Source organism: Coenobita brevimanus, chromosome 21, assembly GCF_032717465.1.
Source record: "Coenobita brevimanus isolate Jiangsu-jjx chromosome 21, ASM3271746v2, whole genome shotgun sequence".
Classification (NCBI taxonomy): Eukaryota; Metazoa; Arthropoda; class Malacostraca; order Decapoda; family Coenobitidae; genus Coenobita; species Coenobita brevimanus.
In genome coordinates, this window is record NC_136974.1 from 29096032 (window position 1) to 29124031 (window position 28000).

General features: G+C 41.6%; 1 protein-coding gene across 1 annotated transcript in view; it reads right to left on the reverse strand.

The window, feature by feature from the left end:
* knk (cytochrome and DOMON domain-containing protein knickkopf) overlaps positions 1 to 28000 on the reverse strand; it is a 196743-nt gene that overhangs the window by 126073 nt on the left and 42670 nt on the right. The window contains exons 4-7 of the mRNA XM_080266709.1: positions 25762 to 25870; positions 24658 to 24796; positions 20830 to 20929; positions 19159 to 19333 (exon numbers count right to left, since the gene is read on the reverse strand). Of these exons, the coding sequence (XP_080122835.1) occupies positions 19159 to 19333; positions 20830 to 20929; positions 24658 to 24796; positions 25762 to 25870 (523 nt within the window). The remainder of the gene's footprint in view (positions 1 to 19158; positions 19334 to 20829; positions 20930 to 24657; positions 24797 to 25761; positions 25871 to 28000) is intronic.

Consider the following 28000-nt stretch of genomic DNA (forward strand, 5'->3'; position numbering starts at 1 on the left):
GAAACCATACTATGCTGGGTGGTAACCATGTAACCAAATTATGGCACCTGGTAGTTTAGAGGGTAATTGAGGCACTCCAATTAGATTGAGCCGGTGAAGGTTTATATCCAAGGGATTGGTGGGGCTTATTGCTCACGTAATGCCTCTCAGGGATGAGTGAGGCGGGTCATTCTCATCTTAAGTGTCAGGACCAACTTGCCTAGTTCCAGGCTCCTACACTCCTCATGGGGCAACGTAGGATTGCATGATGGATGGATGGATTTTTCCTGTTTTAATCATAGTCATATGATAATGCAGGCAAATGCAAGTGCAATAAATAAGACATTTATTGCATATAGAGTGCTCACATAACACACAACCCTATAGCTTGAAACTCACATAACAAGGAAGGAAAATTTTATGTCCAAATTTTGTCACAACACAAAAGTGATAGACATTACACTAGTGGAGAAAGCTCCCCATTTTTTTTAACACCATACTATGTGGCGACAATAGATATAATGTGGTCAGAGGCCCCAAATTACATTTCAAACAGTCATTACGTGGCAAACTAGGGGCACAACGCGATGGGAACTGACACAACGCGGCCAGTGATAGTCATTGTGCAGGTTCCATCAGCCTATGGTGTGTTACTGTCACATGTCTGAGTGGGGTGTCATCATGGTCCACTGAGCATTCCTGCTCCAGTTGAGCCTATCCTCTCCCCTTGCTCTGGCTGCACTGTATGACCTTTGCTTTCTTTTTTTTTTTTTCCATGGAACCCCACTCCACCTCCTCCCAGTAAGCCCATAACCTCTTCCATTCAAGATGAGGACTCTTCCAGTGTTTGTATGTAATGAAGCCTTTATTAGGTACATAAATATCCTAGAAAAAGCCCTAACACTGCCCCAAAAGGTGAACCTGGGGCAGGCTGGGGTACCATGAAACCCTTTAACATGTAAACATATGGCCCTATAAAGCAGAAATCTCATAAAGCGGGAGCTTCAAGGTACAATATTCCCGCGTTATGTGAAGGCTCACTCTGCCCTGGTAAATAACAAAGTTTTTATTATAAGTTATCACTAGTTGCTGAAAACAGGATAGCATATGCCCCACATGCCCTCCCTTAAATCCATGCCATCTTTACTTCTTCATTAACAAATGCAGCTGACATTCTTCAGACAGACATTACTCTGAAACACACTTTAAGCAATCTACTTTACCAATTGCTTCCTTTACAGATAAGCCCCCAAATTCTAAGATTTCGTCTGAATTCACACATAACCTCTCTGAACATGAATATTAATGCTTAGGCCTCTCATAAAGTCAGCAATCTAAGATATCTCTTTGAAGAACAGAAATAATCACTGAGAACAGTTTTTAAACAATACATCCAGGCATCATATTATGCAAACTCAAGATGAACAATCACTCAGTTAGCCACAACACGTGCTTAGCTCAAATCCTGTATGATACAATTAGGTAAATACACACACACACACACACATGTATGATAGCAAAAAAAGAGAGGGACATGGCATGGAACAACTGGAGAAAGAGAGGCAATAACAGAACAAAGGATGATTACACATGTAAATGTCATATTCATTATGTGCATGCCATTATATGCATACTCAGTATACAGTATATTAGTGTTAAGAACTATATCTTCATTTGTGGTTTAGTGACACCGTGCAAAAGGTGCACTTAAATCACTTGCAGTTTGTTTACAAATCCGAATTTGTTTTGATACGTTTTGCGAACGGCCACCTCGTCACAGACTCACAACCACGGACTCAAGGCCAAGATGACAGGTGATCGAGGTACAATATCATATTTCAGTATATCTAAAGTATTCTGTTACATGTATGCTTGTAGTACATATGTGAATGATCTATCATGATGTTAAGACTTAGTTGAAAAGGATATAATCTGTTTGATTGCTGATTTATGCAGGTATAAGAAGTTAAATATTTGAGTTTGTTTCTTAGACAAAGAAATTGTTACTTTTCAGTTTTATGGGAATGACTGGGATTGAACAGAATACATAAAATAAAATGGCAAGAAAGAATCCTGGTAGTTTCCCTGTAAAGCCCCTTGACTTGGCCCTCTGAGATAGTAAAACTTGTCCCTCAGAGTAAAACTCGTCCCTCATAGTAAAACTCGTCCCTCATAGTAAAACTCGTCCCTCCATAAAAATTGCAAGCACAGCACATGGGGGCTTGCAGTATGAACAAAGAATGAGGCACCACAAGAATTCCTGCAATCAACAAAAGCAGCAGATGGGTGCAGCATTTTTCCCTGATGAATGTGCCAATCTCTGATGAATAAAACATTCCTGGTTGCCTGACAGTGACTTCTAGAACTTCTGTGTGCAAGTTGCTGACACTGCAGAATTGGTCTGTGCTCACCACTGAAAACTCTTCATTCTCCAAGCTTCACCTACAGCCAGAGGGAACTTTTGACTACAAATAAGTATACATTCAATGTTGGTCTTTTCAAATTACTGTAGGTAATAGTTGCAATGAGTTATACTGAACAAGCTGTAAGTGACCTGCCCCAGTCTACTGAGGCAAATGAGGAAGCCAATGACTGTCTCCAGTCTACTGAGGCAAATGAGTAAGTGAAGAGTACCAGACAAAGGTCTTTAACAGAGAAAGGGCATGAGTACCAAATAACAGAGTGTTCAAAGAGGTTAGCATCATCAAGGCAAGCATGGACAAAAGTGGTAAAGGAAATATTGTCAGGTATGAATGATGTAAGTTTGGATCAGCTTAAAGATCATGCAAATGCAGAAAAGGTGCAATTTAATGAAGTAGTAAATGCATTTCATAAGCTAATGAACGCAGATCCAAGCTTACAAGTAAAATTGTCACAGGAGTTAGTGGAAGAAAACGAAGTGCACACCACCTGTATAAGGGGAATCAACGACAAAATAAATGAATTGATGCAGAACACAGAATCAGTAAGTAAAGCTCCCAAGAATTCAGTCTGTTAGGTCACAAATTAGTAAAGCATCCAAGTGCTCACAGTCTGTCAGGTCACAAAGTACTAAACTTCAGGGCACTCTCATTGCACTAGTAGATCTTATTCAAGCACCACAAAAAGAGAACAGTTAAATGCTAAACTAGCTAGGCTAAAAGTTGTGCAGCAGATTCAAGACAGGGAAATAGAATATCAGAAATTCTTGCATGAAAAGGAAATGGGGTATAAGAAACTACTGTACTTCTAAGTAAAGATCTAGCTGCAACTCAACCTGAGCTCAATGCTGTAAATTCAGTGGAAGATCCTTTAGATTTGCCTGAGAATGATGATGAGCTAGATAGTAAAGAACAGCATCTTCAAAAATTCTTTGAATCACAAGGACTGACAGAAGGTGAGAAAATCAAACCTAGCATATCAGAACCGAAAGTGGTTGTCAAAGATTCACCTGTTTCTGTCATGAGTGAATTAGAGAGAGAAGTGTCCAAACTAAATCAGACTTTCTTGCAGGTGAGTCCAAAGCTTAACCCACATGTTACGAGTTTTGAACCAGAATCAGAATTAAAACAGTCACAGGCATCAGGTAAGCATGATACACAAAGTCAGTTAGTGGACATGAATATACTAAAATGTGGTAGATATTTTGACATCCAAAAATGCAAGTGAACTCCCTCGCCCTGAGCCAGAGATTTTCAAAGGAGATTTATTAGAGTTTCCATCCTGGATAAAGAGTTTTGAAATATTCATAGAGTCATGAGTCACCAATCCAGCAGAGAAACTTTTCTACCTAGGAAAGTACACTGATGGGGAAGCCAAAGATGCTATTAGAGGACTTCTGTGTATCCATAATGAAGAAGCTTTCAGTAAAGCTAAAAGTATACTGAAAGACAGATTTGGGAATGAGTTCATAGTAGCAAATGCTTATAGAAGAAAACTGAATGAGTGGCCAAAGATAATGATGGTCAAGCACTACAGAAATTATCTGACTTCTTGCAGAACTGTTTGACAATAATGAACTCAACAAATTTCCTTAATATTCTAAATGGTCCTCAAGAAAATAGCAAAATCTTACAGAAGTTACCCCCACCTTTAATTGATAGATGGAATTCAGTAGTCCACACCTGGTTCTCCACACGCATGGAATACCCTCCATTTTATGCCTTTTGTCAATTCATAGTAGATGGGGCAAAGAAAGTTTGTCATCCAATCTCATCCTATAGTGCAGTAATGGCAATGAGTCAAAGGCATAACATAGCTGCTTCAAAGGGAAAGAAGGAAGGTAAAGCAGAAACAAACAGATTTGGGGTAAAAAGTCTTGTAGCCAACACAACTGGAGTGAAAGAAACAGAGGCACAAAAGGATCAAAGGGACAAGGGTGACAAGAAACAAAGGACTCAAAAGGACAAGGATGACAATAATCAAAACATCAAAAGGCCACAGTGTATCTACTGCAAAGAAGAACATGAACTGGACACATGTAAAAGGTTCAGTGAGCTTAGCAACAAGGAAAAAGTAGAATATGTACAGAAGTCATTTATCTGCAGGGGTTGTCTAAAGTATGGACATATAATGAAAAACTGCAAAAGAAGGAGAGTATGTACAGTATGTAAGAGATGTCATCCAACATCTCTTCATGAAGACATACTTGAAAGAATTAAAGAGAAGGAAACTGAGAAACCACAACAGTCCAAGACAACAGAGGACAATGCTCTCAAATAGAATTAAAATCAACAGGTCATTTGTAGGAGATATACACAGCATGATTGTTCCAGTATGGCTGCACCACAGCAGTGATGCATCAAACAGAGTCTTTGTTTATGCTTTATTAGATGATCAGTCTGATCTTTGCTTTATTAACCCCTTAACCGTGGGGCATCACTTTCATGACGCTTGGGAGCAAGGGATCATACCGCGCGGCGTCACTTTTGTGATTCTGTGTTATTTTGAATTCCCCCGGGCTTTCAAGTGGTAGCTTGTATCATCTATCAGTACTGCCAATGTCCAACACTAGTCAGCACTCCTAATCTCATCTGTACTCCCATCCACTGTTGACAATTTAGCCATTTCTCCCCGTTCTTGACTCCCCTCCCTACCTTCCCTCCATTACCCTCTCCTCTCATCTGCCCGGCCGTGCTACGCTAAGTAAATCTTCCCTGGAATTTTCCACTGATTTCATCCATTGAAATAAGCTCTATGTCCTATTCTTATACAAAATAATATATACCAAAAAGAGATAAGGTGAGAGTGCCATACACCTGGAATTGGCTAATTATCACCTGACAACACCTCACGTGCACTCGTTCGCTAATTTTCGCTGTTTATTTCCCCTTGAAATATGCCGTATAATCTATTCTCGTACTAAAAATATATATAAGGAGGGAAGGGAGAAGCCTAAGTGATATTTACATTCACCTGGAACTACCTAATTTATAATGTATTGTCTAGATTTCCTGCCAATCATTTCACTGCTATATATTAGCAGCTGTCAAGAGGCTGACGTTGGCAGTAATGCCTTTCCCTAGGTAGGCCACCCCGGCCCACCCCTATCAGTTCACTGTCATCTTCCAAGGTGAAGGTACGTCTGTTTGCTCCTGCTAACTTCCGCCGCTTTTTAGCCCCATGCAAAGGGCCCTGTGACTTTTACCCCCTACTAAACCTCGTGTGGAAAGAGGTAAAGGGCTGACAATTGAAAGAGAGTGACTACGATCTTTCTGTTGAGTAAAACAGTGCAAGTGGAATTGTAAATAATGTGTAAACAGCAAGTGAAAGCAATGAATGTAAGTATAAGTGAACAGTGGAAAATAGTTTTATAAAGTTACTTCAAGTGACAGTGCATAACACAGTGTAAATAAAATAGAAATGTAAATAATGTAAATAAAATAGAGAACGTAAATAGAAATGTAAATGAGTAGTATTATAAGAATACGAGTATATATACTAGGAGTAATGAAAGTGAAAGTTTCACTCTAGCATGTATGAATACTATGAGTTATGAGAGTGAAGGTGAAAGTGACATTCACTCTCAATGCTAGTATACAGGATGAGAAAGTGAATGCTACGTATTTTACTGAAAGAAATTGAATGCCTACAGTGACAATAAACTACTATTACTGAAGGAAACTTATGGATAAAGACTGTAGATATATATAAGTGTTATATAGTAACAGAAATATGAACTGTGTGTGTTTTTATGAATAATAAATGACAACACCAGCGGCGAACTAGCGCAAGTGGGAAGATCATACGCCCTCGTAATTTTCACTGCTTTCACAGTATTTTTTTTTTTTTTTTTTGGAATATGGATTCCAAACTATTTGAGAATCATAGAATAGTGTTTCTAGTGATAATATCAGGCTGTGGTAATCATATTACGGGTTGTCGGGAAGTGTAAAGTGGAGACTTCGTTACCCAACTTCAGAGGTCTCCACAAGTCCTACGGTACTCGATGAAGGCTCAACAAACACCCCAGGAGAAAGCTGAAGGTATGTGCCATAAGCATATGTGATTTTAATATTCTAGGACTAATAATTGATTTTTGGCAATTATTTTTAGAGAGTCTGTCGGAGCGCGAATATGCCCGCGGGTGCCACAAGAAAAAGCAAATCAAGCCTGCGGTTAAAGGGACTACCCTAGATAAAGTTAAAGCAACTGGACCACAAGTACACCTGCAGTTGGCTACTGTGATGGGAGAAGATACTGTGCTTTGTACAAAAGTACAAGGGCTTGTGGTAAAGGGAGTTTATGAACAGAAAGAACTGTTCCTTCCCTATACATACTCTAGAGAAAATATACCAGCCAGATGAGATCAGATACCAAGACCCATGACTGCAAACAATTGGCCTCATTTGAAAGGAATAGCAGACAAACTGATGCCATATGACTCTAATGTAGAAATTGGTCTCATCATAGGACTCAGCTGTACTAAAGCACTGAAGCCGAAGGAAATTATCCCAGGAAATGAAAACGATCCCTTTGCTAGAAGGACAGAGTTAGGATGGGGTATAATAGGAAAGATCTGTAGCAACATAAGCACAGAAGATAGCATCGTACAGGTACACAGAACTATGGCCCAAGAAGTCGTCATCAATAATGAAAGGAAAGTTAGCTTCCTAGTTGTTCCAACTCAAGTAAAGGAGGTTGTCAACCCACAGCAAATCAAGAAAATGTTTGAGCTGGACTTTAATGACAGACAGACAGATGATGTTCCCATCTCATATGAAGACAAACTTTTCATGACAAAAATGAAAGAGGGAGTATACAAGCCAGAAGAAGAACATTATGAGATGCCACTTCTTCTCAAGAATGAAAATGTCAAGTTTGAAAACAACAAAGACATAGCTGTTTACAGACTAGATAGACTGAAAAGAAAGCTCAAAAATGACAAGAAATATTATAAAGATTATGTGAAGTCTGTGCAAGACATGATAACACATGGGTATGCAGAAGCGGTTCCAGCCAAGGAGTTAGCAAGAGCAGATGGGTCTGTGTGGTACGTACCTCATCATGGGGTGTATCACCCAAAGAAACCAGGCAAGTTAAGAGTAGCATTTGACTGCAGTGCTAGCTACAAGAAACAGTCACTAAATAGTCACTTATTACAAGGACCAGACCTTACAAACAGTCTCACTGGAGTGTTATGCAGATTTTGTATGTGATATTTCTGCAATGTATCATCAGGTGCATGTGTCTCCTGAACACAAGGATTGATTGATTGATTGAAAATAATTAAAATCTGGCGGCGCAACTGCCAGGGTCATATGCCGCCGGACGACAAAGTAAAAGACACAGCAAAATAAAAGGTGCATATTCAAAATAAAGTTATTATCTGTTAGTAGGAATAAAACACTGAAAATAATAAAAGAACAGTTTATAAAATGCCAATTACTTATAAAAGTGGAAGGAGGCCCGCCTCCTGAAGAAAACTAAAAACATCAATAAAATCGCTAGAGGCTTCACCAAGCATGGAGGACAAACAGTAGGCACCATCTGCCCCCTTATGCCTATGGAGGAATCTCTGATGTAGGTCCCCCAGACTCAGACACTCAACCAGCAAGTGACGGACAGTAAGGGGAACAAGGCAGTCATCACAGTGTGGTTGAGATCCACCATTCATCAGGAACCCATGTGTAAGCCGTGAATGCCCAATTCGAAGCCTAGCAAGAGCCACCTCCAATCGCTGAGACATAGAGGGAAGAACCCTTGGCACAACAACTCTTTGAAAGATTTCTTTTAGTTTATTGTGAGAAACAACATCTCACCGTCTCTGCCAACACGTACAAATTGCGTTCCGCAAGTAAGGTGTTACATCAGAAGCAGGAAGTGGGTGTCGGTTGGGGGCTGTTGAGAAGATGCAGCTTTAGCTAAAGTATCTGCCCTCTCATTGCCCACCACACCAACATGTGCGGGTACCCAACAGAAGTCTACACGACGGCCAAGAAGAAAAAGCCATTCTAAAACTGATAAAACCAATGGATGGGATGCATTAAAAGATGCCAGTGAAGACAAAGCACTACCAGCACTAAAAATCACAAAAAAAGATTGGGGGAGAGTAAAAATAATTTTAACAGCATATAAAATTGCAGTCGGTTCCGCCGTATACACTGAAGTAATGCCAGGAAGGCTACACCTCTACTACAGGAAGGGAAGACAATACCAAATCCTACTCCAGTATCAGTCTTAGAACTGAACACAAGGACTTGCTACGCTTTTTGTGGTGGAAAAATGGAGACCTGGACAAAGAATTGATTGAATATAGAATGACTGTACACTTGTTTGGAGCTACTTCATCACCAAATGTTGCAATTTTCACATTAATGAAAACAGCTGATGATAATGAGCTTGAGTTTGGATCTGATGCAGCTAAGTTTGTCAAAAATGATTTTTATGTAGATGATAGGTTACAGTCTGTACCTACTGCAGCTGAAGCTATCCAACTGATTAATAGCAAAAGGCAATGTGCATGAAAGGAGGCTTCAAGCTTCATAAGTTCTTGTCCAACAGCAAAGAGGTACTGGCAGCCATCACTCCAGAAGAAATGGCAGGAAGTATCAAGAGCTTAAATCTCAGCAAGGACTCACTGCCCACTGAGAGAACAATTGGAGTAGAGTTGTGTGTTGAATCCGACTCATTTCAGTTTAGGATCACTTTAAGTAGTAAGCCTGTAACAAGAAGAGATATTTTATCAACTGTAAGCTCCATATTTGATCCCCTAGGTTTAGTATCTCCCTTCATTCTAAATGGAAAAAGAATACTCCAGGATATGTGTAAAGATGGGGTAAGTTGGGATGATGCTGTAACAGAAAACATGAAGTCTAGGTGGGAACAGTGGAGAAATGAGCTGCACTTGTTATAGCAAGTGAAAATTCCAAGATGTTACAAACCTGAAGCATTTGGAGAAATTAAAGCAGTTGAGTTTCATCATTTCTCAGATGCTAGTCAGGAAGGTTATGGACAGTGCTCTTACATTAGACTGATTAATGACAAAGGTCAGATGCATTGTGCACTTGTAAAGGCAAAATCAAGAGTAGCACCACTTAAAGCCATCACCATTCCAAGGTTAGAGCTTGCAGCAGCAGTTGTGTCAGACAGCTGAATTACCAAGATGTCAAAGAAGTATTTTGGACTCATAGCAAAGTAGTACTAAGCTATATCTGCAATGATGCTAAGAAATTCCATGTGTATGTTGCAAACAGAGTTCAACAGATACGAGATGAAACATCACCAGCACATTGGAAGTATGTTGAAACAGAAAATAACCCAGCTGACATCACGAGGCATGCCAGTACAAGCCATGATTCATAGTTTTAAGTGGTGGAATGGACCAGACTTTCTTTGGCAATAGCCTGACACAACTCACGCATCAGTAGATGACTTCGTTGTTGGAGAAGATGATCCTGAAGTGAAGAAAGTTGTATCATGTCACACAGAAGCTCAAGAGCCATCACCATTCCTAGACAGACTGAAGTATTTCTCTGATTGGCATCGTGCAACCAGAGCTACCGCAGTATGCCTCAAGATTTCAGAAAAAATTCAAAGGTAAAGAGCAAAGTAAGCAAAATGTAAAAACAGCTAAACAAAACTTTGTCAAGTCTGAGTATGTTCCTGTGACTGCAGCAGAACTGAAAGAAGCTGAAAATGAAATACTAAAACAACTTCAGGCACAAGCATTCCCAGAAGAAAAAAGAGCACTGATGAACAAAGTTAACAAGGAAGAGTTAATTTATGGTGTTCGAAGAAACATGAAAAATGTCTTAAAGAAATCAAGTCAGATGTATAAGCTTGATCCATTCATGGATGAAGATGGGATCATCAGAGTAGGTGGAAGGATCAGAAGAGCAAATATGCACAAGACAGAAAACACCCAGCCATATTACCAAAGAAATCACACATAACTGATTTGTTGATCTGTTACTACATAAAAAAGTACAACATCAAAGTAGAGGCATCACACTCAATGAGATTAGAGGGTCTGGATATTGGATTATAGGAGGATCTTCTCTAGTAACTAAGCACATTTCCAGGTGTATCATTTGTAGAAAGGTTAGAGGAAGTACACAGGAACAAAAGATGGCAGATCTTCCTACAGATAGGTTAGAACCTACTGCTCCTTTTACTTATTCTGCTGCTGATTTCTTTGGACCCTTTTTTATTAAGGAAGGACGTAAGGAACTGAAAAGGTATGGTGTATTGTTTACCTGCATGACTTCACGTGAAATTCACTTAGAAGCAGCCAACACTATGAACACAGACTCATTCATCAATGCCTACCATTGCTTCATAGGACAAAGGGGACCTGTACTTCAGTTGAGATCTGATCAGGGTACAAACTTTGTTGGTGCTAGGAATGAGTTGTTGACATGCTTAAAAGAAATGGACCAAGAGAAAATAAGAACAGAACTATTGAAAGATCACTGTGACTGGATAGAATTTAAAATGAATGTACCACATGCAAGTCATATGGGTGGCGTATGGGAGAGACAAATACGTACAGTGAGAAATGTACTTTCAGTGTTGCTCGATCAGCATGGGTCTCAGGCAGATGATGAATCTTTAAGAACTTTCATGATAGAATCTGAGTCTATAGTAAATGGTCGTCCTCTAACTGTAGACACACTGAACCCTCCTGAGCACATAGAACCACTGACACCCATTATGTTATTGACCATGAAATATAAAGTTGTACTACCTCCTCCAGGCAGCTATGACAGGGTAGATATGTATTCAAGGAAGCACTGGCATAGGGTGCAGTACTTAGCAAATGAGTTTTGGTCTAGATGGAAAAGGGAGTTCTTGCAGTCTCTCCAATTGAGAAATAAATGGGTAAAGCCACATAGATATTTGCAAGTAAATGACATAGTGATTATAAAAGAAGAGACTTTGGCAAGAAATAATTGGAAGTTGGGAAAAATAGTAGAAGCCCTTCCTGATGAAGATGGTCATATAAGAAAGGTCAAGGTAATGATGTCAGACTCAAAGTTAGATAACCAAGGTAAACGTACTCAAGCCATCACCTTCATTGAAAGACCAATTCAAAAACTCATTTTGTTAGTTGAAGCAGAGTGAGACCGGGATATCCCCACCAAAGAGCCTACCTCAGTGCCAAAACTGTGCCAAACTGTTTTCTTTCTCATAGTATTAGTATTAATTTTATACTTTTATATTAGTATTAATTTTGTACTTTTATACACATTAGAATATATGGTAAATTGCTCTCACAATTTAGGGGAGCCATGTAAATGTCATATTCATTATGAGCATGCCATTATATGCATACTCAGTACATATTAGTGTTAAGAACTGTATCTTCATTTGTGGTTTAGTGACACCGTGCAAAAGGTGCACTTCAAATGTTTGCAGTTTGTTTACAAATCCGAATTTGTTTTGATATGTTTTGCGAACGGCCACCTCGTCACAGATTCACAACCACAGACTCAAGACCAAGATGACAGGTGACCAAGGTACACTCGCTCCAGAAAGTATCAGTGCACTGTGGATCCAGTGCCATCCGGAATGATTCGACCATGTGGCAGTGACAGCCCGTTAATACCTGTATATATTATAACATTTACGGCCATTCCATGCTCATTCTGAAGGACTCAAGAGGTATCTGATATGGCAGTCATCTGTCGTCTGAGATGCCTGCGTGTGGGAGGACAGAACCTCAGTTTCAAGTTTCCTTTGTTCCGTGTGTCATAACATTTAACACGTATTCTGCACCAATACTTTCTGAAGCGAGTGTACAATATCATATTTCAGTATATCTAAAGTATTCTATTACATGTATGCTTGTAGTTGAGTATGTGAATGAAGTATCATGATGTTAAGACTTAGCTGAAAAGGATCTAATCTGTCTGACTGCTGATTTATGCAGGTATAAGAAGTTAAATATTTGAGCTTGTTTCTTAGACAAAGAAACTATTACTTTTCAGTTTTACGGGAATGACTGGGATTGAACAGAATACAAGAAATAAAATGGCAAGAAAGAATCCTGGTAGTTTCCCTGTAAAGCCCCTTGACTTGGCCCTCTGAGACAATAAAAGAATTAGAAATGAATATACAAGAAGAAAGGAACTTTGAAAAAGGTATAACTGACAAATCTGTGGTAGGTGGGGGCACTCACCATCCACTTACTCAATGCAGTGCTGCTGTCCGGTGTCTGCCCTTTCCTCTCCTCCATCCTTCTTTCCTTCCATCCTCTTCTGTCTTTCATTCCTTCATTCTTTCCTTGTCCTTCTGCCTACGGGTGACTTTACACTCCCTCTTCTGTCTTTCTTTCCTTCATTCTTTCCTCTTCCTTCTACCTGTGGGTGACTCTACACTGAGTGACAAGCCAAATGGTTTCCTGTACACCAGGAAACCATTTACTATGCTGGGTAGTAACCATATAACCAAATTTTGGCGTCTGGTAGTTTAGTGGGTATTTATTGCGCTCCAGTTGGACTGAGCCAGTGAAGGTTTATATCCAAGGGATGGTTGGGGTTGACTGCTCATGTAATGCCACTCAGGGATGAGTGAGGCTGGTCACTCTCATCTCAAATGTCGGGACCAACTGCTTAGCCCCAGGTTCCTATGCTCCTCATGGGGGAATGTAGGATTGGATGATGGATGGATAATTGACAAATGTAGGGAAGAACCCAAATTGTTTTATAGATGTGTCAATGGCAAATTGAAACAAGAGGATGGAATCACCAAACTGAAAGGAGAGGTAAGCTGAAATAATGAACAAATGTTTTCAATCGGTTTTCACTAATGAAAGGGAGTTTGTGAAGGGGGAGGGAATAACTAGAAACGTAGTGATAAAAGATATAAATGTGGAATTGCAGGACGTGTATAAATTACTGGAAACTCAAGATGTAAGGAAAGCCCCAGGACCAGATGTAATCTCTATTTGGGTACTGAAGGAATGCAGAAAACAACTGGTGGATAAGATTTACAGTTTAATGGTGTGTTCTCTGGAAGAGGGGAAAGTGCCCCAGGAATGTAAGTGGGCAAATGTGGTACCAATTTATAATGGAGGAAACAAAGAAGAACCCGAGAATTACAGACCAGTGTCCCTAACCAGCATGGTCACAAAATTGTGTGAGAGAATCCTGAAAGATAGATGGATAAAATATCTGGAAAAGGCGAATAGTTTGGCTGAAAGTTAATTTGGATTCAGAAGTGGAAGGTCATGTGTTTCCAACTTTTTGTGCTTTTACTCAAGAGCAATTGACATGCTACAGGAGAGAAATGGTTGGGTGGACTGTGTGTACAGTATTTAGATTTGGAGAAGGCCTTCGACAAGGTACCCCATAAGAGACTAGTGTGGTAGGCTAATTAGAGCATATAGGAGGACTGAAGGGAAACCTTGAATGGATGAGAGACTTTTTGAGAGACAGACAAATGAGGACAGTAATAAAGGACAGGATGTCTGGATGGAGGGAAGTAACAAGCGGAGTCCCACAGGGCTCGGTGTTGGTGCCAGTAATGTTCCTGATTTACGTAAATGATATCGTCACCCTCATAAAGAAACGACCTACATCATTTTTTCTACTTATCGGGAAATCGAAAAAAACCTGTCTCATTTTCTTAATTTTCAATGGCCTAGGCAGAAACTTGAGGTGCATTTTAGACCACTCACACCCTAGACCTGGCAAAGGCAGCTATACCAATAGGTGCGCCATGTGATGAAGAATTAATTTAGGCAAAAATCCAGAAATCGCTGAAAAATGACTTCAGCAGTTTCTTTATGAGGGTGACGATATGGTAGATGGAGTGAACAGTTATGCAAGTCTGCTGATGATGCAAAGATCTTGAGGAAGGTAGAGGTTGAGGAGGATTGTAAAATGCTGCAGGAGTATCCAGATAGGATACATGATTGGAGCCGGATGTGGGAAATGAAATTAATGCAAAAACATGTAAAATATTGGAAATGGGTAAAGGTACCAAGAGGCCATCACTGAATTATTTGATGGGTAATGAACCAATCACAAAAGCGAGAGAGGAGAAAGATTTGGGAGTGCTGGTCCAGGATAGTATGTCACCTGAAAAAACATTAACAAGACAGTTAGAGAGACATATAAACTCTTGACTAACATATGAGCAGCATTTCATTACATGGATGAGATGATGAAAAAATTGATAGTGGCCACGATCCGCCCCGGGTTAGAACATGCAGCAGTTGTGTGGTCCCCACACAAAAAGAAAGATATAAACAAGATTGAGAGAATATAAAGAACAGCAACCAAGATGGTCCCCGGTCTGGCAGATCTCTCATACAAAGACAGGCTGCAAAAGCTGGATTTGCCTTTCCTTAGAGGAAAGATGAGAGAGGGGCGACATGATTGCAAAGTTCAGGACCATGATGGGAGTAGATAAAATTGACAGAAAAATCTGTTTGTATTGGATAAGAGAGTAACAAGAGGACACGGAATGATACTTGAGAAGCCAAACTGCTTGAAGGATATCAAGAAATATAGTTTTCCTTATGGATGCATAGACCAGTGGAACAGCCTGGACAAAGAGATCGTCCAGTCTAAAAACTTGAACGAGTTTAAAGCAAAATTTGACATTGAGAAACTGAGATGGGACCCCATGAGCATAGCTCATTTCCTGTATGTCACAATTAGGTAAATGCAATTAGGTAAATACACACACACACACACACACACACACACACACACGCGCACACACGCGCGCACACACACACACACACACACACACACATACAAAATGAACGTAGCTTTAACCCCTAAAACGCGGATCATCGCATTTGCGACGGTCGGCCCAAAGGACAGAACGGCAGATCGTCGCGTTTGCGATTCGAGTTAATTTTGAATAACCGCGGGCAAGCAGGCTCCAGCTGGTATTGTCTATCAGTACCGCCACCCGTGAGCTACGTTTAGCACACTTGACCTTTGTACTACTGACCTCGGTTGTTGCCAAGTATAATTTTTTTTACCCACCCACGCACCGATGCGCGGTCCTCCCTCGTCGTGCGATATGGCAACGTGCGGACGGCTCATACGTGTCAATCTGCGCCGTCATCTCGCAAGCACTTTCTGCTATTGGGAAACGCTTGTTTCCCCAGTTGTCACACTGTGATTTTCGCCAGCGCTGTTTGCCCCTGATTAGCCGCCAGTCCACGCAAATCTTCCACGGTGACACCACGTCAAATTCAAGCTCTTCCGAGTCTGTGCCTTCCAGCCCTCTGAAAAGGGTTTTGTGACCTCAACCCCTTCCAAAACCTTACCAGGAACTGCTGTTAAGGACTGAGTGACTGCAGCAGACCTTGTGAACTATTGAAAAGCTTCGATGGATTATGGGAGTGACGTCGTGTATGTGGTCAAGCCTGGCAGAGTCTGACAAGCAATCGAGTGCTGAGTCTGTGCCAGAAGTGACTGTTTCAGTGCCAGTTGTGAAGATGATGTTTCAGTGCCAAGCACCTCAACAGGCAAGGCTCCTGTGAAAAGGGGCTTGGAATATGGGAAGGGGGCAAAGAGGAAAAGGAGTGGTGACCCAAGTTCACTGCCATTGTCCCCTACGCCACGTCACGCCATCGCCAGCCCGCCACGCACTCCCAGCCCCATTCTCTCATCCTCCTCTTCTGCTGCCCTGTCTCCTGAGTCTTCAGAGTCGCCTTCACCACCTCGAAAGGGAAGTAGACGTTCTACTTTACGTAGAAGAGGTTTTCGTAGGCCCAGTGTTCGTGTTGGAGAGCTAGAACTTTGTCCCCTAGTGTAAGGCTAGGCTCGTAAGGGAAACTCGCACTAGGCAACTGCGCCAGTCACGCCCACCGGCGAGTGACCCTTGAACCCTCTGATAATCTCACCACCACCACCACCACTACACCAACACGACCTAGGACAGCCTCTGCCTCACGCACTGTCTCACCGCCTGCCTCACCCACTCCCACACGACCTGCCTCACCCCCTGCCGCCCCCAGCACCTCCCAGCCCAGCCTAGGCAGGGCACTCTTGATGCCTTCGTGTGGTCAGAGGGCTCAGATTTGTGCCGGAGGATCTGCCCTTTGATGACAGTGGGTGTGGAGTTCAGGCTGACTTCCCTGTCGACGAGGATGGTGAATGCTTGGACTACCTGTTGGCCTTCCTTGACAACGAGGTAATGGAGCAGATTTGTACCGAGACAAACAGGTACGAGGGGCAATCTGCTGCAGTTCGCGAAGGAGAAGGTGAGGCGGCAACGCCATCCACGTCGCGGATGGCAGCATGGGTGCCTCTAACGATCAGGGAACTTTTTGTATTTATTGGGTTGATGTTATTGATGCCCCACAATTGGAAACATAAGCTGGAGGAATACTGGAGTTCAGACGATCTTTGCCCAACACCAATTTTCAATAAATACATGAGCTGCGATCGTTTTAGGCAGCTCATGACTTATCTTCACTTCGTGAACAATGATGAGCCTTCCCGAACTGACCCTTTATGGAAAGTGAGGGGAATCCTGAACTTGATCAAGGATAAGTTTACAAGGTTCCTGCGCCCTTTCAAGAAAGTGGTGATTGACGAGTCCTTGGTTTTGTTCAGGGGCCGTCTTTGGTTTGTGCAGTATATTCCAAGCAAACGGCACCGCTTTGGAATCAAGTTTTTCGTGCTGTGCGACTGCAAGACGGGGTTCATCTCAGACTTCGTGATTTACACCGCCAGCAATGTCGATTTGGACAAGACTGACCCCCTTGGATTCTCTGGTTCTGTGGTGAAAGTGCTTTTGGAAAAGTACATTTAAGAATCATGTCCTGTATACGGACAATTACTATACAGCTCCTAAACTCGCCAAGTACCTTTCTGAACACGGCGCCGGATCCTGTGGCACTGCCCACAGAGCAATAGGGCACACTACCCTGCCTTCCCCGAGGCTGAAAAGTCAAAGCGGGGAGACGTGCACCTGAAGAAATCTGACAAGATGCTTGCGATCAGGTGGCATGATAAGAGAGTCGTGAATGTGCTCACCACAGTACACAAGGGAAATGCTGGCCACAGGGAAGGTCGACAGAAGGACTGGCGAGCCTGCGATGAAGCCTGATGCTGTCATTGACTACAACGTCAATATGCGGCTGGTGGACAAGTCTGACATGATGATCGGAGAGATAGACTGCCTGAGGAAGAATCGTCGTTGGTACAGGAAGGTGTTCTTGCATTTGATTGATATGTGCATGCTGAACACCTTCATCCTGTATAAAATCAAGAACAGGAAGCCAGCAAACTACTCTCTCCGAAGATTTTCTAAGACTTGTGTCTACCAGCTGCTTCAAGCGTTATGGCCAGGTACTTGCAACAGGTCCCAAACGCCACCCTCAGACACCTCCAGACCGCCTACAGTGTCAGGCCTACCTTCAGCGACACCGCCTGGAGCCACTGCCTGCCATTGCCAAGAGGGGAAAAGCACTGAGGAGGTGTCATGTGTGCAGCCACACTACCAGGCAGGACAGAACCTTTAGGCGCACCTCCTTGCAGTGCAAAGAGTGCAAAATTCCCCTCTGTGCTTACCCGTGTTTCTTTGACTACCACAGCCTGACTAGATTTTGAAAATAAGGGTAAGATTCTTGGAAATAATACTGAGAGTGACAGTGATACTAGTGTTTAGTTTTCTTTTCACGTACTGACAGTGACAGCCTGATGAGTGTAAATTAGTGTATATGTACTTTCTGTAAAAGCACTGACAGTGACAGTGTTTTTTGGTGTAAATAATTGTACATAGTAATAATATAAGTATTGCAGTGACAGTCACTCCAGTGTAAGAAGTTGAAAGCATATGTTCCTATTCTATGTTCTGACAGTGACAGTTTGTTGTGTAGAAAAGATTATTTTTATAACAATGGACAGTGACACTGATGAATAAGGCAAAAACGGACAGCTACAGTGAAAGTGAGCGATAGAAATGAAGTGCGGAGGCGGCCGACCAGAGCGAGAATAAAGTGCCTGCCGTAAGGCTGAATAAACTCGTGTCATGCGGTGGTCTTCCTCAGTCCCAATCCACAATACTGGCAGTGACAGGATTTTTAGTGGCCGTAATAGTGACAAGCGAACGTTTGTGAAGTACAAGCGACTGTTGTGAAACTACTGAAGATGGAAATCGTGTTGTTTAGCCGTGAAAAGGCAAATGTGACAATAGTGACGGGAAGATCGCCGCCGCGCTGCATGTCGGCCGTGCGCTCCGTTCATTTTAGCCTTATTTTCAGTGCTTATTGTACAAATACGGATTCCAAACAACCTGTACGTTGTTGTATAAAGTGTACTGTGACAGATTGAGGCTGTGGTAGAAAGAAAACCGGGTTTCTGGAGGTGTGAAAGTGAAGACTTTGTTACCCAACTTTGCAAGTCTTCACAAGTCCTTTGGTAGTCCACGAAGGCTCAACATGTGTCTCAGGAGAAAGCTGAATGTAAGTACTATATGCCATAAAAATTTTAATGCTCTAGGGTTAATCTCTGATTTTTGGCAAATATTTTCCCACAGGTACTCAGACCCCGCTACAACCCCGCCACAGCGGGGGGATCGGCCGTACACAGCCGCGTTTTAGGGGTTAAGAATAATATTATGATGCAGAAAAAACATAAGAGGCAAACATCACCATACTAAATTCTACACCAATCCTTCTCCATGACCTAAAATTACTCTAGGCAAACATACAAATAGAAATGGTCAGTATGGTCATGCAAAAACTTGTAATAACAATAACAACAAAAGATGTAATTTTCATACCACAACTTTGACGAGGGAGGGAGGAACATTAAGCTCCTCTGGAATAATGATGGAGCCAAGGGTTCGATCAGCTTTAACGTCATAGAGGGAGAGCCAGTCTACTGTAAACACTGTCAGGTCACCCGGTAGCTCCAGCACCACTCGCTTCTTATGGTATTTGACCAGCGGTGTCATGCTGAAGGAATATAATATATTATTTCCTTGCTTCACAAAGTACGTGTATTCCAAAAAGCTTCTGAGTTGTGACAACTGCTTTAAAAGAAGGTCATGTACCAGCAAGACAGAGAATGGAAAATGGCAGACCAACTAGGGAAGTGTATGTGAGTGATGTGAAGGGGGAAGACTCAGGAGGAGGTGGAAGGATTGTATGGAGAGGAATATAAGTGATGTTGGGAAGAACTGGAGGAAGTGCAGCCTGATGGCAAAAGGCAGGGTAACATGGAAGTACTGTAATTTTTTTGGACCACCCCCTCCATGATTAAGATGTCTAGTCATGGACAGACAGATACTGTACATAGATAGATGGACACAATAAACAGATAAAGAGAGACGAAAGACCATCTTTTAAAATAATCATACTCACAGTCTTACATAATGAAAATGTAATCAGGTGTCTCTGCATATATTAAATGTTAAAGTCCACCAAAAGCCTGAAGAAAATAGGTGATAAAATGAGATAAAAGCCTGTGTGAATTGTATCACCCTTCATCTTCCACTGTACATCTTGATCAGTTAATAATAAACACTGGTGTTTTATGTAAAAAAAAGTGTTCCTATGTTGATTAACGGCTTTATAGTGATACATATAATGGGCAAGCATATTAAACAATGAATTACTGTGTAACATGTTATCTTCTTTGCTCAAGACTTTGTATGCGTAATGGGTATTTGTCAGTACAGTAGGGCTAATATATATTGTTCAGCAGGTATACAGAATTGTCTTCACAAAACATTTGCTATAAACTACAGTATATACAGCCTATTCACATTACTGTTTTATTGATAATGGTTCTCTCTCTCTCTCTCTCTCTCTCTCTCATGCCAGTTGTTCTAAAGAATTCACTAGTGCTCAGAACCAAACTTGAAGTAAAAACACAATTGTCACTTCGTAAGAAGTACTACCTCAGAACAGTGCCATCTGCTAAACTAAGTAATCCTCCATCACAGTACCATTAGCATCATTAGTTCTAGGGAAAAAAGAATTCTTGATTTGTATCTTAAATAACTGCTTTATTGGTATGGGTAGCTTATATGACAGCTTACTTAACTACTTCACTAAGACGATGCATTTTTAATGCTGACAACAAATTGTTTTAGTTGTCATGAAAAGAAATGATCAGGCCACAGGGTCTGAACTTACCCCCATTAACCTCTTCATTACACTGACACACTGCTTATTTTGTCTTGAATACTTTCAGACACTTTTAAGCTTAGGAAATGTCATTGTGTTGAACAGGTTAATGTCTCTTTACAAGGATGTCCCTTTTTTTTTTTTTTTTTTTTTTTTTTTTACCTCCTACAGACTATTAATTTTCATTTAAATGAAAATATCTGGTGGTGGAGAGCTTCATGAAGGTGCTACCTCTCTAGTTCAAATAATACAGGATGAATAATAATGTACAACAAATATGTCATCAAATTACAGGGTCAAAAGTGATAAAGAATACTCACTATCCAAGCTCATCTGGGATCCTCATGCCTTTGGAGTGTGGCTGTGGCCCAACTCCCACCCAAAAGTACACCTCCTCCCCAGTCCCATCATATGACAGATCTGCAGAGGACAGGCACATTACAGTTTGGGCAGGTTTTCACAATGCTGCAGCTTATTCCTATAACTCAATAACAGAATAAGATACTACTTCAGATTTATGCTGGGGTTGGTTTTATCCTTTTACAATAAGAGTTCATATATTGGATGGGACAAGCTTCTGGATGTATGGATATTTGTTACTGTCTTCTGTTATCTGCTGCTGTTTGTTCTGTGATCTAGGGTGTCCATAAGTTTTTTGCTTGTCCTGCATGCGTGTCTTGATTAGTTCATTAACTGTGTTGTGTAGGAGTTTATGGATTATGTTTCTCTTGGGGATGGATGAGTATTTTGCTTCAGTATGTTTCTCTCTTTGATGGGTTGCTTTATTTAAGGAGAGAAGTTAGGACTGATGTTTTTAACATTACCACTAGGAATGGGAGATCTACTGGCAGAGGACACAGTGACATGGAAGTGATGTATTTGTGGTCATCCCTCTGGGATTAACTCATGCCAAGCTGCAAACCTCATGTGAAGCACACAGAAGGTCTGCATGAGGAATGCTGCAAGCCTCATATGAGGTACAGTTTACACTGGTCATGAAAGTAACTCAGGGGAGGTAAACTTCCGTACAAATAATAAGTATGGCAAGGGTTAGGGCATCTGGCTATGCTGTAGATGGAGAGATAGATAGATAAACTGACAGAGACAGACAGGCAAATAGCGATGACTAATGAAAATAATGATTGCTTTGTCAGAGACTAGAAAAAAGTTCAGGTCAACAGTATCTAGTACTTATTCCGTTTGTGTGAACTGTACCAAGTGTGCCATCATCTAATTCATGAAGGTTTCCTTATTTTAGTCTGGGTTTGCTTTATTTATTTATTTTTTTTTTTTATGCGAGGAAGAAGGAACCAAAGGCTGTGAGCCCTAAATTATTGTTCCTTCCAAGAGAAAAACAAAATGCAAGAGAGAGCCAAATTCAAGATCCAATCATTTCAAGATGCCTGGACACACTGCATTTGAAAGACTGGAGATCATAGGAAGCTGGAAATACAGACAGAGGGAGACAGTTCCAGAGCTGACCTGTTGCATAAATGAAGGACTGAGAGTAACAGTTAACTCTTGCATTAGAGAGCTGGACAGAAAAGGGATGAGAGTTTGCTGCTAGGTAGGTGCTACGCACCCGTCGTAGAGGTGGAGGAATACGTGCAGACAGTTCAGAGGAGCAGTGACCATTGAAGTAGCAATAGAAAAGAGATAAAAATGTAATGACAAAGAGACAGAGGCTGAAGGGAGTCAGTAAGAGGAGGAGAAATAATGAGACGAAAAGCCTTTGACTCCATCCTATTGAGAAGAGCTGTATGTGGGGAGCCTCCCCACACATAAGAGTTGTACTCCACAGAGGGGCGGATAAAACCCCTGTATAGAGTCAACAATTGTGCAGGGGTAAAGAAGGAACAGAGTCGGCTTACCACACCTAATCTCGTGGAAGCAGATTTTACAAGAGATGTAATATGATCTTTCCAAGACAAGTCCCGAGTAAATGAAACCCCAAGCATGTTCAAGGATGAAGCAGGATTAAACTGAATATTATTAAACATTAGTGGGTATACCTGTGGAAGATTTTGTTGGGATGATAGGTGTAAAAACTGAGTCTTTGATGCATTAAAAACAAGATCATTTTTACCCTAGTCAGAAATACGAGCCAAGTCAGACATTAGGTGTGCCATAGCCTCATCCCTTGTTTCTTGAAGTAACTGCTGAGATGGTCGTCGCGGGAACCGAATGGAAAGGTGAAGGGTAGAATCATCAGCATATGCGTGGATAGGGTTAGATGTACAGCTTAGAAGGTCGTTGATGAATAAAAGGAAGAGAGTTGGTGATAGAAGAGTGCCCTGAGGAACACCACTGTTGATAGATCTAGGAGAAGAACGATGGCCGTCTACAACAGCGGCTATAGAACGACCAGAAAGGAAGCTAGAGATGAAGGCACAGATACAAGGATAGAAACCGTAAGAGGGCAGTTTGGAAATTAAAGATTTAAGCCAGACTCGATCGAGAGCCTTTGAGATGTCAAGTGCAATGGCAAAGCTTTTGCCAAAGTCCCGAAAGGAGGATGAACAGGAGTCTGGAATGTAGGTGAGAAGATCGCCAGTGGAGATTCCCTGATGGAACCCATACTGATGATCAGAAAGAAGGTTGTGATAGGAAAGATGCTTTAAAATTTTTCTATTAAGAATTTACTCAAAAACTTTTGAGATACAGGATGTTAAAGCAATTGGATAATAGTTAGAGGGTTAGGAATGGTCACCCTTCTTTGGGACTGGCTGAATGGGAGCAAACTTCCAGTAAGAAGGAAAGGTACAAGTTGATAGACAAAGGCAAAAGAGTTTGCCTAGGCAGGATGTAAGCGCAGAAGCACAGTTCTTGAGAACAACAGGAGGGACCCCATCAGCCCCATATGCCTTAATAGTATTGAGGCCTGTGATGGCAGATAATACATCAGCTGAAGAAATTTTAATGTCAGCCATGAGGAAGTCAGAGGGGGGAAGTGATGGAGGAACAGCACCGGAATCGTCTAAGGTGGAATTGGAGGAGAAAGTCTGAGCGAAGAGATCTGCTTTAACAGTAGAAGAAATAACTACACAGCCATCAGAGTAGAAAAGAGAAGGGAAGGATGATGAGGTAAAGTTGTTAGAAAGGTTTTTGGCAAGGCGCCAGAAGGAGCGGGAAGAATTCAAGTTGGAGAGTTGAGAGCATTTAGTACGGATGAACTTATTTTTAGAAGAGCGAAGGACAGAGTTAGCACAATTCCGGGCAGAAACGTATAAAAGATGTGATTCAGGGGTGGGTTGGCTACGTTACCTTTTATAGGCCCTCTCCTTGTTGCGGACAGCATTAGAACAAGCATGATTAAACCAAGGCTTTCTTGCATTAGTTAGAGGATATGAGAATGGAATGTACGCTTCCATGACCGAGAGAATAACTTCCGTAATGCGCATGGCACACCCAGATGGCTTCCGGCCATGAAAGCAATAATCATTCCAGGGAAAATCAAAGAAGTACTGCCTGAGGGCCTCCCAATCCGCAGCTCCAAAGTGCCACAGACGACGTTTCTTTGGAGGGTCCACATGCCGTACCGGAGCGATAGGACAAGTTAAGGTGATAAGGTTGTGATCGGAGGAGCCCAACGGAGAGAAAAGATTAACAGTGTAAGCAGAAGGATTAGTTGTAAGGAAAAGGTCAAGTATGTTGGAATATGATAAAGTGGAGGTGGTCAGATAAGAGGGCACAAACTGGCCTACTGTCCCAGAGGTTTGAATAGCAAGTGTAGGGGTACATTAAGGTGAGTAGGCTACTTCATTATGCTTCACTATCTCTGTGTCAGGGTTGTTCTGTTTTGGATGTGGAGAGGTTCAAGTTGTTCTGGAATGAGAGCCCCTCAGCTGTCCTGTGCATGAATGCTTAGCCATGAAAGGTCTGCACAATACTAAAGACTTTAATAGGGGTATCAACTGAGGACTGGAAACGTTACCCCCTACTACTGGTACAAGGATGCGACTGCTCAGCACTTTTTACAAGCAACCTTGCAGTTCTACCAACACAAAGGAGAGGGGCACTTCCAGCTGAAACTTTCCACTACTGCTAGTCACATACTGCAAGAGATCAGAGCTGCCTTATAAACCTTTAAGCCCTATGTGTATGTGGAAAATAAGGTCAGAATGACAAAAATTTTACTGTGGACTTACTATCAATAATGATGGTCTTGGAGTCAGCTATGGTAACTGCCCCAGACTGCACCTCCCCAGTTTTTGATGAGAGCTTATTGAGGATTATCTGTTGGGGTGGCTGGAACCCTTCAGGAATGTAGATATCTCCAAATGCTTCCTGTTGGGAAAACCAATGATAGTGAGTCTGAAAGAAGACAGAAGGTGGGGAAGGAATGATGAAAGGAAAACGAAGTGAGAGAAATGACTAGGGTGGTGAGTGAGAGAAAAGTAACGGTCAGGTTGCCAGGAAAAATGAGAGAAAAGTAGAGGACAGAGATGAGGAAATAAAGAATGAGTATCCCAAAAATGAGTGATAATGTGATAAATGAGCAAGATAAGAGTGGTAAATGAATAGGGTGAAAGGGGAAAGAGGCATGATGAATAAGTAAAGGAGTGCAAAGCAACAGAGGTAAGTGATGAGCAAGTACAGTAAGGAAGTGATGGTGGTGGCGTAATGGGATCTATAAATGCCCACATTGCCCGTGGCCAAAGCAGGGATCCACTACTTGGCTCAGTGGTAACATGCTAACATTTGGAGCGTGGGGGCCTGAGTTCGAATCCTGGCCAGGACGGTGTGATTAATCTGTTAGGTTTCATTGCAGTTATTACATTGGTTGGCAGTGGTGTTGGACATGAGGTGAGGCTTGGTTAGCAATTTGATGTTGTTCTTTGGTTGGCTGGCAGCATCCTTGTCCTTACATCGTGAGGATGAGCTGTTCGGTGTGGACCGCAGCATTCCCAGTGGTGGCCTCCAGTGCTATGTTACCATGTGTTGTGTTAAAAACTCACCAAATTAATCGCCAAGGGGAAAAAAGATGAGTGTAATGGGGTCTATAAATGCCCATGCTGCCCGAAGCCAAAGGAGGGATCCTCTATTTGGTTCAGTGGTAACGTGCGCTCATGTGGAACACACGGGCCAGGGATCGAATCTCGGCCAGACTAATGATTAATTTGTTGAGTTTCATTTATTACATGGAAACAATGGAAAGAATGAAAAAAAGAAAAAGTTCAAAGGAGGACTGTATGAATACATATAAGGATGGAGAATATGAGTATAATAAGCAAGTATGTAGTAAAACTCACCAGCCTGCTGAGATCATACACAGCCAGCCACTTGATCTCCATGATGGTCTTGTCATCCGGCAGCACAATTTTAATGTCCTTATTTAGGTACCGTTCCAGGATGTTGGTTCTTCCCAGATTAAGAAAGAGAAAATTATTGAACATCAGATTTGACTGATAAAACACTTTCCTTTTTATGGGATTAGGGAGAAAAAATTATAATGAGCTTCAGAGGGGACTTGTGTGGATGAAATAAAAATACAATACAGTACTGTGAAAATAAAAATCATCATCCTAATCCTATTTCCTAAAGATTAATGGGGTTGGTAGGATCCAGATAAAAGAAAAGTAAATATAATGACCCCCCAAAATATGCTGTGGTTATATACAACAGTAAAAATAAGACTTCCTTTCTGTTGTTAACAACTGAGCTTCTGCACTGACACCCTGGTAAGGGTGTCTTTGTCTTCCTACTTCCACCTTTTAAATTTTTACTCTTTCAGATTCTTTGCACCTACCTCCAACATGACTATGAAGTATCATTCTTATAAGTTTTCTTTGTGACCATCAGTATGGGCTCCAGCAAGAGTGCTCCATTACCTGCACCAGTCAATCACTTCCCACATTCACACTCACTGCTCACCAACTCATGCTTACTAATTATAGTACTCACTATCTCCATTCACACCTACCACCACTAACACCTCCCCCCAAGCTCCCTCACTCACAGCCACTGCCAAGAGCATGCTTAATCTGCACATTTATTTTCAACATTAGCTCCAGATGCCTAAACCAAGTAGCAGTGATACAACCACGCAGATCTACTGCCTGGTTATGCAGTATTAATATCCTTCAGCTTACCACATATCCCCCAAAGGGGAGATGGTGGACTGTAGAAGTGCAACCTCAGCTTGCAGTCCACTCTGCTTGTAGTTAGATGAGCCTAAGGCCACAGCAACAACAACAATAACAATGACTACACACTGCTCTCACTATTCAGCACTATCCACATTCACATCCACTGCTCAGTGCTCACCACTCACACCAACCACTAATTTGTCCCATATATACTTAGTACTTACTGACCTCACCTACATGAACAACTTGAAGTGTCCTGGTGTAAGAGGCTCCACACTCTTTGCATCTAATTGGCTGATATTCCTGCATGAAGGATAATGTTACAGTTCTTCAGCATGTCTTGAAATTATACTTGGCCTTTGGTATCACTGTCACTCTCATACAACCCAATTATGCCTCATCATTTAAAAAAATGAGAGTGTGGATTAGTTTTGTCATGACACAGTATAGGGACTATAACCAATTTCAAACCCACCAACAACTCACTAGACACAGTCACATACACCAACCATTCACAATACACATACCAACTCACTATAAACACACCCACTCACCAATCACTCACTGTACAAATTCACACGCACTATACACAGCTGCATCCACCAACCACACTCTATTCACATTCACAACCACTGACCACTCAATAACAAATAAACAAACACACACACACACACACACACACACACACACACACACACACACATCTGATATTCCTCCTCATTCCACGCCCTTGCCTTGGGAAGGACATATACTACTGTGATGTCTCTCTTGCCTTTCTCTCTGGTTTCTATTACCATGTTTATCACTTCAGCCATACCTTCTCCCAATTCCACACTATCCACATTTAGGCTGTTTTTCACTGCTATCATCACTCCTCCCTCTTTTTCTTTTCTATCTCTTCTCCATATTTTGTATTTCCCATCTCCCATTTGGACTGCAATATTCTCTCTCAGCTTGGTTTCTACGAAGCACAAATATAATGTCTGACTCATTTACCCTCGAGAAATTGTCTATTTCTGGCCTTGCTGAGATTAGACCATCTACATTAGCATATGCCACTTTCAATCTTTTTGCATCGTTTTTTACTCTGTCCCTCTCCTTCAGTACCACTTCCTCAATTTCTGATCCATAACTCTTCAATAGAACTCTGTCTTCTCGTCCTCTGTTCTCTGTTCGTTTTTTTCTTCGCTTCCTTAACAAGTTCCTTTATTTTAGCTCTCTCTTCCTCATTTGCATCTCTCCTTATCCTGATATTTTTTAATCCTTCCTTATCTGCTAATTTCCAGGTCTTGTTTATTATTTCACTTACTGTGACCTGAGACAAATTTTACTTTTAGTGGCCTTGCCCCTCCCACCCCATTTTTTCTCAGCCTAAACACTTCTTCAATCTCCTCTTGGGCTA